Consider the following 12,835-nt stretch of genomic DNA (forward strand, 5'->3'; position numbering starts at 1 on the left):
AAATTGGCTCTTATTGGATTGATGAAAAATAGTATATATATTTATCAATAAATATTTTTAAATGATTTACTTGCTTTATTATTTTTTTTATCAAATCATCTAAAACAAGTTGGAGGCGATGGTTTAAGCCAGGGGTGTCCAACCTTGGCAACTTTAAGACTTGTGGACTTCAACTCCCAGAATTCCTCAGCCAGCTTTGCTGGCTGAGGAATTCTGGGAGTTGAAGTCCACAAGTCTTAAAGTTGCCAAGGTTGGACACCCTGGTTTAAGCAATGCCATATTATGTTTGGAAACTCTTGCTGTTCTAGTGCTCACTCCAGATTTTCTCCCAAGCATAACGCTGGCACCATCAGAGCAAAATCCTATCAATTGTTTTTTTTAGGTAGTTCTTAGTTCAACCCAACATTATTTAAATTTTCAATAACCGAAGAACATATTGTCTCTGCAACTTCTTTTTCCAATTCAACTAGCTTAACAAAAATTGTTGGTGAGGTAACTGAATCCTCAACTTTTAAGAAAAGTATCACAACTGGTTTGTAAGCTGGAGGCATCATCAATAATCAAGCATATTTTCAGATTATTTTCAATAATTTTAGTAAACAATTGTTTTTCATTTCTTTTGCAATGAAATCAACTATTTTCACTGCAGTTTTATGTGAATGCAATCCTAGTCCCAAATCTAGTCCATTTTTAATTTGCAATTCTATCGTCTTCTGTGTCTGAAAATGTTTTACATCTTTGTGCCAGGCTGTAAACAATAGTTTTCAGTCATCTTACCTAGTCAGCAGAAGTAGCCTGCAGTATAGCACTCAAACCACTATACCTCTCTCTCTCTCTGTGAAATTTGTTTTTAGATTTGTGTTCTTGATACCTTTGCATTCATGGTTGTTTTTATAATGTTCATTTGGCTGAAAAATGCAGTTTATAAGATATATATAGATATTTATCTATTTATTTATATTATTTATTTTTGTCAATTGCTTACAAGATAATAGGTATAAGTAAAAACATAGTTATGAATACATGGATACATATAAAACTAATAAAAAATAAAAGAAACAATAGGACAGGGACGGTAGGCACGTTGGTGCGCTTATGCATGCCCCCTACAGACCTCTTAGGAAAGGGGTGAGGTCAATAGTAGACAGTCAGGTTAAAGTTTTTGGGGTTTGGGGAAGAAACCACAGAGTCAGGTAGAGTATTCCAGACATTGACCAACTCTGTTGCTGAAGTGGTATTTACTGCAATCAAGTTTGGTGCGATTAACCTTGAGTTTGTATCTATTGTTTGCTCTTGTGTTGTTATGGTTGAAGCTGAAGTATTCATTGACAGGTAGGACATTGCAATGTATGATTTTATATACTATACTTAGATTGGACCGAAGGTGGCGTAGTTCTAGGTTTTATTGGGCTGCATGGCCCAAATCTCTCTGAAATCAGTGTGTGGAGTTAGTCAGGATAAATCATATGTAATTGTTTTTAGAAATTTTAGGATTAATGTTTCTTTACATTGCCCTACATACAATAGCTTCTACATTATTATATCTGGCCATTACATTTAAAATTTTCATATATGCTAGTGGTATTCATTTTGTTATGGATGGAAAAGACTGCCCTTCCTGGTAATGTAATATTTTTCTACTTCATTTTAGACCAAGTGACATTTTCTCAAGTAGTTCAATCCACTAAATCTTCTTAAACCATTGTTTGCAAGTGAAAAGATTTCCCCAATACTTATGTGGAAAGAGAATTTCACGAAGGCAGTAGTGTCACAAAAAACAGGAAAAGCCCAAGGTCAGCCAGAAAACAAACTTACATAGGAAAAGGAATCAAATAAAAAGTATTAAAGAATCCCTATAGACAAAAGCCAAAGTAATTAAGAAAACTAGACAAATAGGAAAAGGAAACAAAAGATAATTTAGAAAACCCTTACAAACACAGGACATACCAAATAAGCAAAACAAACAGACAAAAGACACAAAATATAAATTACAAAAGGGACAGACAGGAGATTGCCACAGAACAAATATGAAAAACTATGTTAAAGCTAAAAGAGATTACAGAAAACCAATAATACAATCTGGCCACCCCGCGGAGTTTGCCCTCCAGCGGAAATAAAGACAAACTCAAACAGGATTTGAAACATTAGGCACAAATACAAACACTCACACAAAATCAACTTACAAAGGGAGAAAAGGGTACAAAAAACCAGGGACTTACCATAAGAAGCTAGCTAGCCCAGGAACGCAGACTTCTCGCTGTTCTCCGCCTTCCTGAAAAATAAAAAGATCCAGCTTTCAAGCAGTTGTCCATATCCTTGCGCCAGAGTTCTCCCAGCGGGAAAATCGAATCCTCGAAAGAAAGTAATTTTGACACATTTCAACACTTAGTAAAATAAAATCTATAATTTCTTCTTTAACACAGTTCTTGTTCAAAGAAGATCATAAAGAGTCTGGCTGGCTATTACAGGCTAAGTGCAGCGGAGAGAAACAGCCGGGTCAGGCCAGTGTCTCGGGGCGGAGAGCATGTGAAGCTTCTCCTCAAGAAACTGAGGCACGCCCAGCATCAACAAGGGCCAGAAGAAGCGGACGCAAGATTAAGCAACAGATGAGACACCGGAGTTTGCCAAGTTTGGCAATAGAACTTCTTCTTCCCACCATAAGGGAATGAGATCCTCACCGATGTGGCATCGCTCATGCTTAAATACCACCACGAAGATGGGGGTGGGGGTGGGGTTAAAAGGGGGCGGGGCCTGCCTGGAGAGGGAAGGGGCAGACGGAGGAGTTAAGTTGGGAAGGGGAATCGGTGCTGTTTCCTAGAAGCCCCCAGAGTGCCTTGACTGTGAAGGGGGTGGGATGTCCGACACCCTCTCGATTTTCCACCCACTCTCTAGTCGCGGAGGTGGGTTGGAGGGAGGTTATGGGTCAACTTACGGAAGAATTGCAGCATGCCAATGGGGTAATTAATACCCATGATCGGGGACATGAGACCACATCTGAAATATTTGCGGGGCTTTACACCACAGGGACGAACGAGCAGCTAATTGCTTTCCAAATTCAGCCTATTTGTTTCAACTCCTACCCTCAAAACGACTCTATAGGGCAATGCACATCAGAACAATTAGACACAAGGACAGTTTTTCCCCCGAACACCATCACTCTGCTAAACAAATAATTCCCTCAACACTGTCCAACTATTTACAAAGTCTGCACTACTATTACTGTTAATCTTCTCATCACTCCTTATCACCCCTCCCCTCCCACTTGTAACTGTATGACTATAATTTTGGCACTTGTATCATAATGATTTATATTGACTGTTTCCTAGTATGATTTGATTGCTTATTGTACCCTATGACTATTATTAAGTGTTGGACCTTATGATTCTTGACTCTTGACGAATGTATCTTTCTTGTATGTACACTGAAAGCATTTGCACCAAGGCAAATTCCTTGTGTGTCCAGTCACACTTGTCCAATAAAGAATTCTCTCTTCTCTTCTCTTCTCTTCTCTTCTCTTCTCTTCTCTTCTCTTCTCTTCTCTTCTCTTCTCTTCTCTTCTCTTCTATTGGGGGTGGGGAATCTCACAAGCCAGAACTTTCAAGTATGATAAAAAAGAGGCAGATTACAATCTCAATAATCCTTAGCCATTTCTCCTGAATAGTAAGGTCTCCTCTCGAGAGTGGGTGGGGAGGTGCGGGGGGGTTGGGCTAGAAGACCTCCAAAGCCCCTTCCCAATTCTCTTCTTCTGTATTCTGCGTATGGGCCAAATCATCTGGTGATACCTCAGCGACGTCAGTCAGGTATGACCAAATTAAAAGGGAAAAAAATCAACCTTGCAATCCCCACCCCTCTCACTACACTCTAATGAAGCAAAGGAAGGAAATCTTTCAGCCTGAAGTAGCTTGCAAGGAGCAATCACTGGGATTGGGGGGGGGCAGTGACAGGGGTCAGTAGAATGGGGGGGAGCAAGTAAGTCCTCCCGCCTCCTTACCTACCGTTAAGCATAAGCTGTTTCTGCAAGGCCCCCCCCCCGATAATCTTTGGCTAATTTTCATTTTCTTATTTTCACGCTGGAGGGGCTGGGCAGGGAGCCCCTTTCCTCCCTCTCTACTTCCCTGTGCTTGGGACAAGGCTGATATTTTCTCAAGCACTTGATAATGAAACCACTCCACCTTTCCCCCTCCCTCCTTCCCCAACTTCACTTGCACCTGTTGCTTTGCTAAAAAATAAGCTGGGAATCCCCCCCTCTCCTTCCAGAAATGCCCACTGACAAATCTTCCCAGAAATGATCCAGCTTCATGGAAGGGAGAATAAGGATTGGGCCCATCATCAAATAAGGGTGTTCATTTTTCTTCGGTCACTGTCATTGCAAGTACATTGACACCAACTTAGCTTATTGAATCACCTATTAAAGGGCAAAATATTTACTAAGCTGGACCTAAGAGACTCTTATTACAGAGTGCGCACTCGAGAGGGGGACAAATGGAAAATGGATTTCAATTGTCCACTAGGAAGTTTTCAATTCCGAGTCATGCCTTTTGGGTTCCAGGCAGCCCACGCAGTCTTTATGCAATTAATCAGTGAAGTGCTGAATATGCATTTATATAATGGAGTCCTAGTTTATCTCGATGACATTCTTATATTCAGCGAGATAGAGATATGAGATAAGTGAGAGAGAAAGATGAGAGAGAGAGAAAGAGAGATGAGAGATGAGAGATGAGATAGATGATAGATAGATAGATAGATAGATAGATAGATAGAGAGAGAGAGAGAGAGAGAGAGAGAGAGAGAGATCCCAGTGTTTTGTTTTCTGTGGGAAATGGATCAAAATGGCTGTTTGAGTGTATAAGCTTGCAGGTATAGGCGGCCAAGCCAAGTGCCTGAAGGACCCCATCACATCACTGGGAGTCCAGACACTTCAGTGAGCAGCGCACTGGATTCATATTAGTGGTCTGCATCATTTAAAATTATGAATTTAGTGGTCCCTGAAGTCCCAAAGGTTGGTGACCCCTGCTCTAGACTAGCAAAACCCAAATCCTGTAATTGTTCTTCATATGTTTTAGCCTTCAGGCCTTTAATCATTAGTTCTGTCCTGCACTTTTCCCAAAGTCTCAACATCTTTTTTGTAATGTGGTGACCAAAACAGTATTCCAGGTGTGGCCTTACTAGGGTTTTATGCACAGTACTAATAATACCTCCTGTGATTTTGATTCAATGCCTTTGTTAATACAACTAAGGATTGTATTAGCTTTTTTGACTGTTGCCGCTCACTGCTGGCTCATGTTTAAGTGATCTTCTACTAAGACTCCAGTTAGTTTCCATTAGGACAACTTTAAGATGTAAGGCCTTCAACTCCCAGAATCCACCAGACAGCCATGCTTGAAGATGTGTGGATTAATTGTAAGCTGCCCAGAGTCACCTTTAGGGAAGAAGGGTGGTATAAAAATTTAATAAACTTTGGCTCCCAGAATTCCCCAGCAAAACATACTTGAATTGTATGGACTACAGGTCCTCAAATTCCCCAGCCAGCTTGATTCTGGAAGATGAAGTCCACCTATCTTTTTCTGAGACCCTCTTTGTATATTGGTTAAGGCACAAGAGGTAGAAGTTAGAGGAAGAAAACGATGAATGTATTAAAAACAGAGATGGTTTATAACTATAACTACTATAAGTACAAAAAATATGAACGAGTTAAACATAAAAAGAAATCTATTTCAAATTTTTGGTGATACTTTTACTATATGGGAGTTATCGTAGTATTATTAGTGCTAATAATTTATGTGTTAGTATATTATTATCAATTAATGGGTTAATATCTATTATAGTATTAGCTATGGTTTTTGTTTCTTGTAAATGGTTTACTCTGACAAAACACTGTATTCAAAAATGTTTATGAATAAAATTATATAAAAAAAGGAATAAACACCTTATTCAATGGACGAAAGAAAGAAAGAAAGAAAGAAAGAAAGAAAGAAAGAAAGAAAGAAAGAAAGAAAGAAAGAAAGAAAGAAAGAAAGAAAGAAAGAAAGAAAGAAAGAAAGAAAGAAAGAAAACTGTGAGTTCTAGTCTAGTCTTGTCTCCCATCAGAATACAATTAACAAACCAAAATTATGTGGTCCACCACTGTTATTCTATGATTCTATATTGTTGTGTTCTTACACACAGAGTTTTTGTATGTCTCAAAATCTGGCTATCAGGAGTGCAAGGAAAAGCCATTTCATTTAATCTTATCAGATCAGATCAGATTAGATAAGAACTGTGATTTAGGCTGATTAACTATAGAGCCAGAAGCCAATTATTTTGATAAAGGGATGCTTAAATGAACTGGAAAACCAGATGAGTTCTCCAAGTCCAAAGAAAGTCTGGAATGGCATAGAATCTCCTGCCATGGGCAGGGGGCAGACTAGAACAGCGGCCCCCCAACCTTTTGGGCACCAAGGAGTCCCTGGAGAGAGGTTTTTCTGCAACCTGGAGGGGGCATGGTTTCACATGCTGCCTGGATCCCACCAATGGGGCTTCTTTGCTTGTTTGCGTGGCCCAGTTTCTGGCATGCCATGGAAGGGGGGTGGTTTCAGTGGGTTGGGTTGGGGACCTCTGGATTAGAAGACCTCCAAGATCCCTTCCAATCTATTATTCTGTCTGGTGTTTGATGTTCTAACTTTGTTAGACCAGGCTCTGAGTTGGCATGTTGTAGCTAGTGAAGGTTTACAATGTGGCAGCTTTTTTCAAACAAAATCAGACGAGAAGGACTACTAGATCACGTTGGCCACCTTGAATTATTTACAAAGGTAATAAAAGTGGGTTAAAAACTTCTGAAAAAAAATCCTGAGCAACGGGTCCCATTTATGAACATGCCAACGCTAACAAAATACACCCAATGACATTGACCGAAGAAAAATGAACACCCTGGTTTGATGATGGGCCCAATCCTTATTCTCCCTTCCATGAAGCTGGATCATTTCTGGGAAGAGTGGGCATTTCTGGAAGGAGAGGGGGGGATTCCCAGCTTTCTTTTTAGCAAAGCAACAGCTGCAGGAGTGAAATTAGGGAAGGAGGGAGTGGGGAAAGATGGAGTGGTTTCATTATCAAGTGCTTGAGAAAATATCAGCCTTGTCCCAAGCACAGGGAAGTAGAGAGGGAGGAAAGGGGCTCCCTGCCCAGCCCCTCCAGCGTAAAAATAAGAAAATGAAAATTAGCCAAAGATTATCTGGGGGGGGGGGCTTGCAGAAACAGCTTATGCTTAACAGTAGGTAAGGAGGCGGGAGGACTTACTTGCTCCCCCCCTCATTCTACTGACCCCTGTCACTGCCCCCCCCCCAATCCCAGTGATTGCTCCTTGCAAGCTGCTTCAGGCTGAAAGATTTCCTTGCTTTGCTTCATTAGAGTGTAGTGAGAGGGGTGGGGCTTGCAAGGTTGATTTTTTTCCCCCTTTTAATTTGGTCATACCTGACTGAGGTCGCTGAGGTATCAACAGATGATTTGGCCCATACGCAGAATACAGAAGAAGAGAATTGGGAAGGGGCTTTGGAGGTCTTCTAGCCCAACCTCCCCGCACCTCCCCACCCACTCTCGAGAGGAGACCTTACTATTCAGGAGAAATGGCTAAGGATTATTGAGATAGTAATCTGCCTCTTTTTTATCATACTTGAAAGTTCTGGCTTGTGAGATTCCCCACCCCCAATAGAAGAGAAGAGAAGAGAAGAGAAGAGAAGAGAAGAGAAGAGAAGAGAGAATTCTTTATTGGACAAGTGTGACTGGACACACAAGGAATTTGTCTTGGTGCAAATGCTTTCAGTGTACATACAAGAAAGATACATTCATCAAGAGTCAAGAATTATAAGGTCCAACACTTAATAATAGTCATAGGGTACAATAAGCAATCAAATCATACTAGGAAACAGTTAATATAAATCATTATGATACAAGCGCCAAAGTTATAGTCATATACAGATCCAAGTGGGAGGGGATGGGTGATAAGGAGTGATGAGAAGATTAACAGTAATAGTAGTGCAGACTTTGTAAATAGTTGGACAGTGTTGAGGGAATTATTTGTTTAGCAGAGTGATGGTGTTCGGGGGAAAAACTGTCCTTGTGTCTAGTTGTTCTGATGTGCATTGCCCTATAGCGTCGTTTTGAGGGTAGGAGTTGAAACAAATAGGCTGAATTTGGAAAGCAATTAGCTGCTCGTTCGTCCCTGTGGTGTAAAGCCCCGCAATATTTCAGATGTGGTCTCATGTCCCCGATCGTGGGTATTAGTTACCCTATTGGCATGCTGCAATTCTTCCGTAAGTTGACCCATAACCTCCCTCCAACCCACCTCCGCGACTAGAGAGTGGGTGGAAAAACGAGAGGGTGTCGGATACCCCACCCCACTCACAGTCAAGGCACTCTGGGGGCTTCTAGGAAACAGCACCGATTCCCCTTCCCAACTTAACTCCTCCGTCTGCCCCTTCCATCTCCAGGCAGGCCCCGCCCCCTTTTAACCCCACCCCCACCCCCATCTTCGTGGTGGTATTTAAGCGCGAGCGATGCCACATGGGCGAGGATCTCATTCCCTTATGGTGGGAGGAAGAAGTTCTATCGCCAAACTTGGCAAACTTGCCGGAATTAACTTTCCTTTCTCGGATTCCACTACCAGCTGCTGAAAATGGCCCTGCAGTCGCCTTATTGCAAACCGGTAAGTTGAGTTGGCTTAAGGAGGGACGGAGAGAGATTCTCACCTGCCCACCTGCCTCACTTTATGACGCTAGGCTTCCTATAATTCAGTATCTTGTGGCGGGCTGTTCCCTTGGTGCGCTTCCAAGATAGACATAGCTGTGACTGAGCCAAGGTCAGGTTATGTAGCTTTTTAGGACAAGGTTTACCTGTTATTTAACAGAATAACACAGTTGGAAGGGATCTTGGAAGTCTCTGATCCAACCTGCTGCACAAGGAGCAGTTTATTTTTTTATGTAATATTTAATTTTTTAAATTGACTTTATTAAGTTTCAAAGAGGGATGAAATGCTTGAAATACAAAATAACAAAAAAAAGGAAAAATTGAGGGCATCGAAAAGGGGGAAAAGTTAAACAGTGACAAAATAGAGAGATTTATTTGGAACTTTCTGCAGTACAGATATAAATACGTAATAAAAATAATTTCTTACTCCTAATCAAAATAAAAGCACAGAAACATCAGATAAAAAAGAGATTGGACATCAAAACAAAGTTAGAATTATATATTGTAATAATATATACTGTATTTTTCAGAGTATAAGACACTCCAAAGTATAAGACGCACCTAGCTTTTGGGGAGGAAAACAAGAAAAAAAATTCTGCCTCTGCCTCCCAGAAATTTGCCTCCTTGTAGCAAACAACAAACAGCCTGTCAGTTTCAGCACAACCTGATTAGAACAGAATAGAATAACAGAGTTGGAAGGGACCTTGGAGGTCTTCTAGTCCAACCCCCCCTGCCTAGGCAGGAAACCCTACATCACTTCAGACAATTGGTTATCCAACATCTTTTTAAAAACTTCCGGTGTTGGTGCACCCACAACTTCTGGAGGCAAGTTGTTCCCTGATTAATTGTTTTAACTGTCAGGAAATTTCTCCTTAGTTCTAAGTTGCTTCTCTTCTTGATTAGTTTTCACCCATTGCTTTTGTTCTACCCTCAGGTGTTTTGGAAAATAACTTGACTCCCTCTTCTTTGGGGTAGTCCCTGAGATATTGGGACACTCTCATGTCTCCCCTAGTCGTTCTTTTCATTAGACTAGACATACCCAGTTCCTGCAACCATTCTTCATATGTTTTAGCCTCCACTCCCCATATCATCTTTGTTGCTCTTCTCTGCAATCTTTCTAGAGTCTCCACATCTTTTTTACATCGTGGCGAGCAAAACTGGATGCAGGATTCCAAGTGTGGCCTTACCAAGGCATTATAAAGTGTATTAGCACTTCATGTGATCGTGATTCTATCCCTCTGTTTATGCAGCCTAGAACTGTGTTGGCTTTTTTGGCAGCTGCTTCACACAGCTGACTCATATTTAAATGGTTGCCCACTCCGAGATCCCTCTCACAGTCACTACTATTGAGTGCGGTGCCACCTATACTGTACCTGTGCATTTGGTTTTTCTTGCCTAAATACAGAACCTTACTGTTTTTAGCACAAGCAGCTGATTGTCAGTTGAATCGGCCTCTCGACCATCAGCTGTTTCAGGCTGCAGGAATTGCCATAGACTATTGCTGCCTCTGCGCACCCCATTTTTGGCTTCTGTGTCCCATTTTCAGCCTCTGCACACCCCGTTTTTGGCCTCTGCATGCCCCATTTTCAGCCCATTCTGGGTGGCAGGGATCAGGACAGGTGGAAAACGGGGTGCGGGGATATTCTAACTGGCGTCCACTTGGATGATGAATGGATGCTCTGGGTTTGGGTGTTCAGGTTTGGTTCCATAGCAGACAGTCTCTTGTGTGCCTCAAATGCTTTTGGGCACTTGTCTGCTAGAAATTAAATGGTTGATTTGTTCATGGTTTGACCCCCTCCTCCTCCCATTTTTAACAATTTGATGATGGGGAGGGCAATCTCAATGAATGAAGGGATGAACCAGAGGTGGTATTCAGCAGGTTCTGACCAGTTCTGAAGAACTGGAAGTGGAAATTTTGTGTAGTTCAGAGAACCGGTAAATACCACCTCTGACTGGAGATTTTACAGTGTCCTTCCCCTGCCACGCCCACCAAGCCATGCCCACAGAACCGGTAGTAAAAAGTTTTGAATCCCACCACTGGGATGAACTGTTGGTAAAAGTTCTCAAACCCTAAAAAGTTTTGAAGCTGTTTGCAGGTGCAAGGAACTTGCCAGTCTAAAACCACTTTGACTTTTCCAGGATCCATTTTCATGCCTTCCCTGGAGATTTGATACCCCAGGTAGTCCAGGCAGGATTGGTGGAATTCACATTTGGAAAGCTTAGCATATAGTTTGGCCGCCAAGAGTTTTTTTTAACATTTGGCATACTCATTTAATGTGCTTTTCTAGTGTCTCGAAAAAAATAAGAATGTTGTTCAATTACACAAGGACCTCTTTGCTCATGTAGTATCTCATTGATTAGTTGCATAAATACTGCAGGGTCTCCTTAGAGACCAAATGGCATTACTTTAAATTGGAAGTTTCCTAAGGGACATGTCCTTGGTTCCCCTTTATTGTTTTGGCTACAAACCTCATCTATTTTCTCCCTCCCCCTGTTGTGTGGCAACCCTGAAGATGGCCCCAGCAAGGATTCAGGATTGACACCTGCCTCTTCTTAAAAACCTCCAGTGATGGAACATCCACAATTTCTGAAGACAAGCCCTTCCACTGAATAATTGTTCTCACTGTCAGGAAATTTCTCCTTACGTCTAGGTTGCAGAACACTGGTATCTTGTCACCCTAGTCCTCAACTAGACAATTTCTGGAACTATTCTTCATATGTCTCAGCCTCCAGTCCCCTAATTAGTTTTGTTGTTCTTCTCTGCATTCTTTCTAGAGCCTCAACATCTTTTTTTATATCATTATAAATATCACTATATCACGCCCAAACTGGTGCAATATTCCAAGTGTGGACTTACCAAAGCAGTATAAAACAGTAGTAACACTTCATATGAGCTTGATACAACCCCTCTGTTGTTGCAGTCTGGGACTGCATTGATATTTTGGAAGCTGCAGCACACTGCTGGCTCATATTTAAGTGGTTGTGGAGAACTGGTAGTGGAAATTTTGAGTAGTTCAGAGAACCGGTAGCAGAAATTTTGAGTAGTTCGGAATAACACCTCTGACTGGCCCCACCCCCATCTATTCTCTGCCTCCCGAGTCCCAGCTGATCTGCTAGGTCTTCTTGTGTTGCCCTGCACAGGAGAACGGAGCTGGAAAGCAGGTTAGTGGGGTGAGGAGGGAATGGAGATTTTGCAGTAACCTTCTCCCAGGAGTGGGGAGGGAATGGAGATTTTGCAATATCCTTTCCCTGCCATGCCCACCAAGCCACACCCACAAAACCGGTAGTAAAAAATTGAAACCCACCACTGCCCAAGGTCTCTCTCACAGTTACTACTGTTGAGCCAGGTACCTCCATTCCACTCCACTCTTTTTCCAGTCCATTCCCTTCCCTTCCCTTCCATCTTTTCTTTTTTTCTTTTCTTTTCTTCAAGGTCTTTCTGGATCTTGAACCTATCTTGAGGCTATTCCCCCAAATTTGAAATTTTCTTTTTATGCCCTCATCTAAATTGTTGATGAAGATGTTGAAGAGTATTAGGCCTAAGAAAGAATCCTGGGAGTCTGCTTGTTTCATCTGTTTATTTGTTGAGTTTGCTTGCTTTGCTTTGTTTTATCTGTTCGTTTATGCAGTTTGCCTCAGATTAATGCATTTATATATAAAATTAATTGGCCGCCTATCTTACCACAGGATAACTCTGGGTGGCTTAAAATCATAAAAGACACCGCAAAGACACACACCCAAAGTTATATAACTAAAAACATAAATAAAGTAAATAAATTAAGATACTACATGAAGCTAAAATGTGCCTAGATAAAGAATGAGTTTCAATCATTATTCTCTATGTATATTGCTGTGTGTCTCAATGTTGGGCACTTTAAGAGGTATGGACTTCAACTCCCAGAATTCTTTAGGCAGTTCTCTGTCTGGGGAATTCTGGGAGATGAAGTCTGCACATCTTAAAATGCCCAAGGTTGACAAATACCGGTTTAACAGTTGTCAAGAGCTTTTGGTTGGACAAAATATTACTGGTGGGTAGACCTGAGGAATACTGGGAATAGTATTTTAAAGCCTTTCAAGGCAGGATGGAGGCAGACATATTATTATATTTCATAGGCAT

The 12,835-nt window shown here is 41.4% G+C and overlaps 1 protein-coding gene across 5 annotated transcripts in view; it reads left to right on the forward strand.

Moving 5' to 3' along the window:
- Window positions 1–8,495: 8,495 nt before the first annotated feature.
- LOC148132676 (galectin-9C-like) overlaps window positions 8,496–12,835 on the forward strand; it is a 31,523-nt gene continuing 27,183 nt past the window's right edge. For all 5 annotated transcript variants that reach the window (XM_087957127.1, XM_087957135.1, XM_087957133.1 and 2 more), the window contains exon 1: window positions 8,496–8,677. In XM_087957127.1, the coding sequence (XP_087813253.1) occupies window positions 8,648–8,677 (30 nt within the window). In that variant the 5' untranslated portion in view covers window positions 8,496–8,647. The remainder of the gene's footprint in view (window positions 8,678–12,835) is intronic.

This window comes from Notechis scutatus, chromosome 1, assembly GCF_049901735.1.
Source record: "Notechis scutatus isolate UNSWTSFEM ecotype Mainland chromosome 1, rNotScu1.2, whole genome shotgun sequence".
NCBI classification, from domain to species: Eukaryota; Metazoa; Chordata; class Lepidosauria; order Squamata; family Elapidae; genus Notechis; species Notechis scutatus.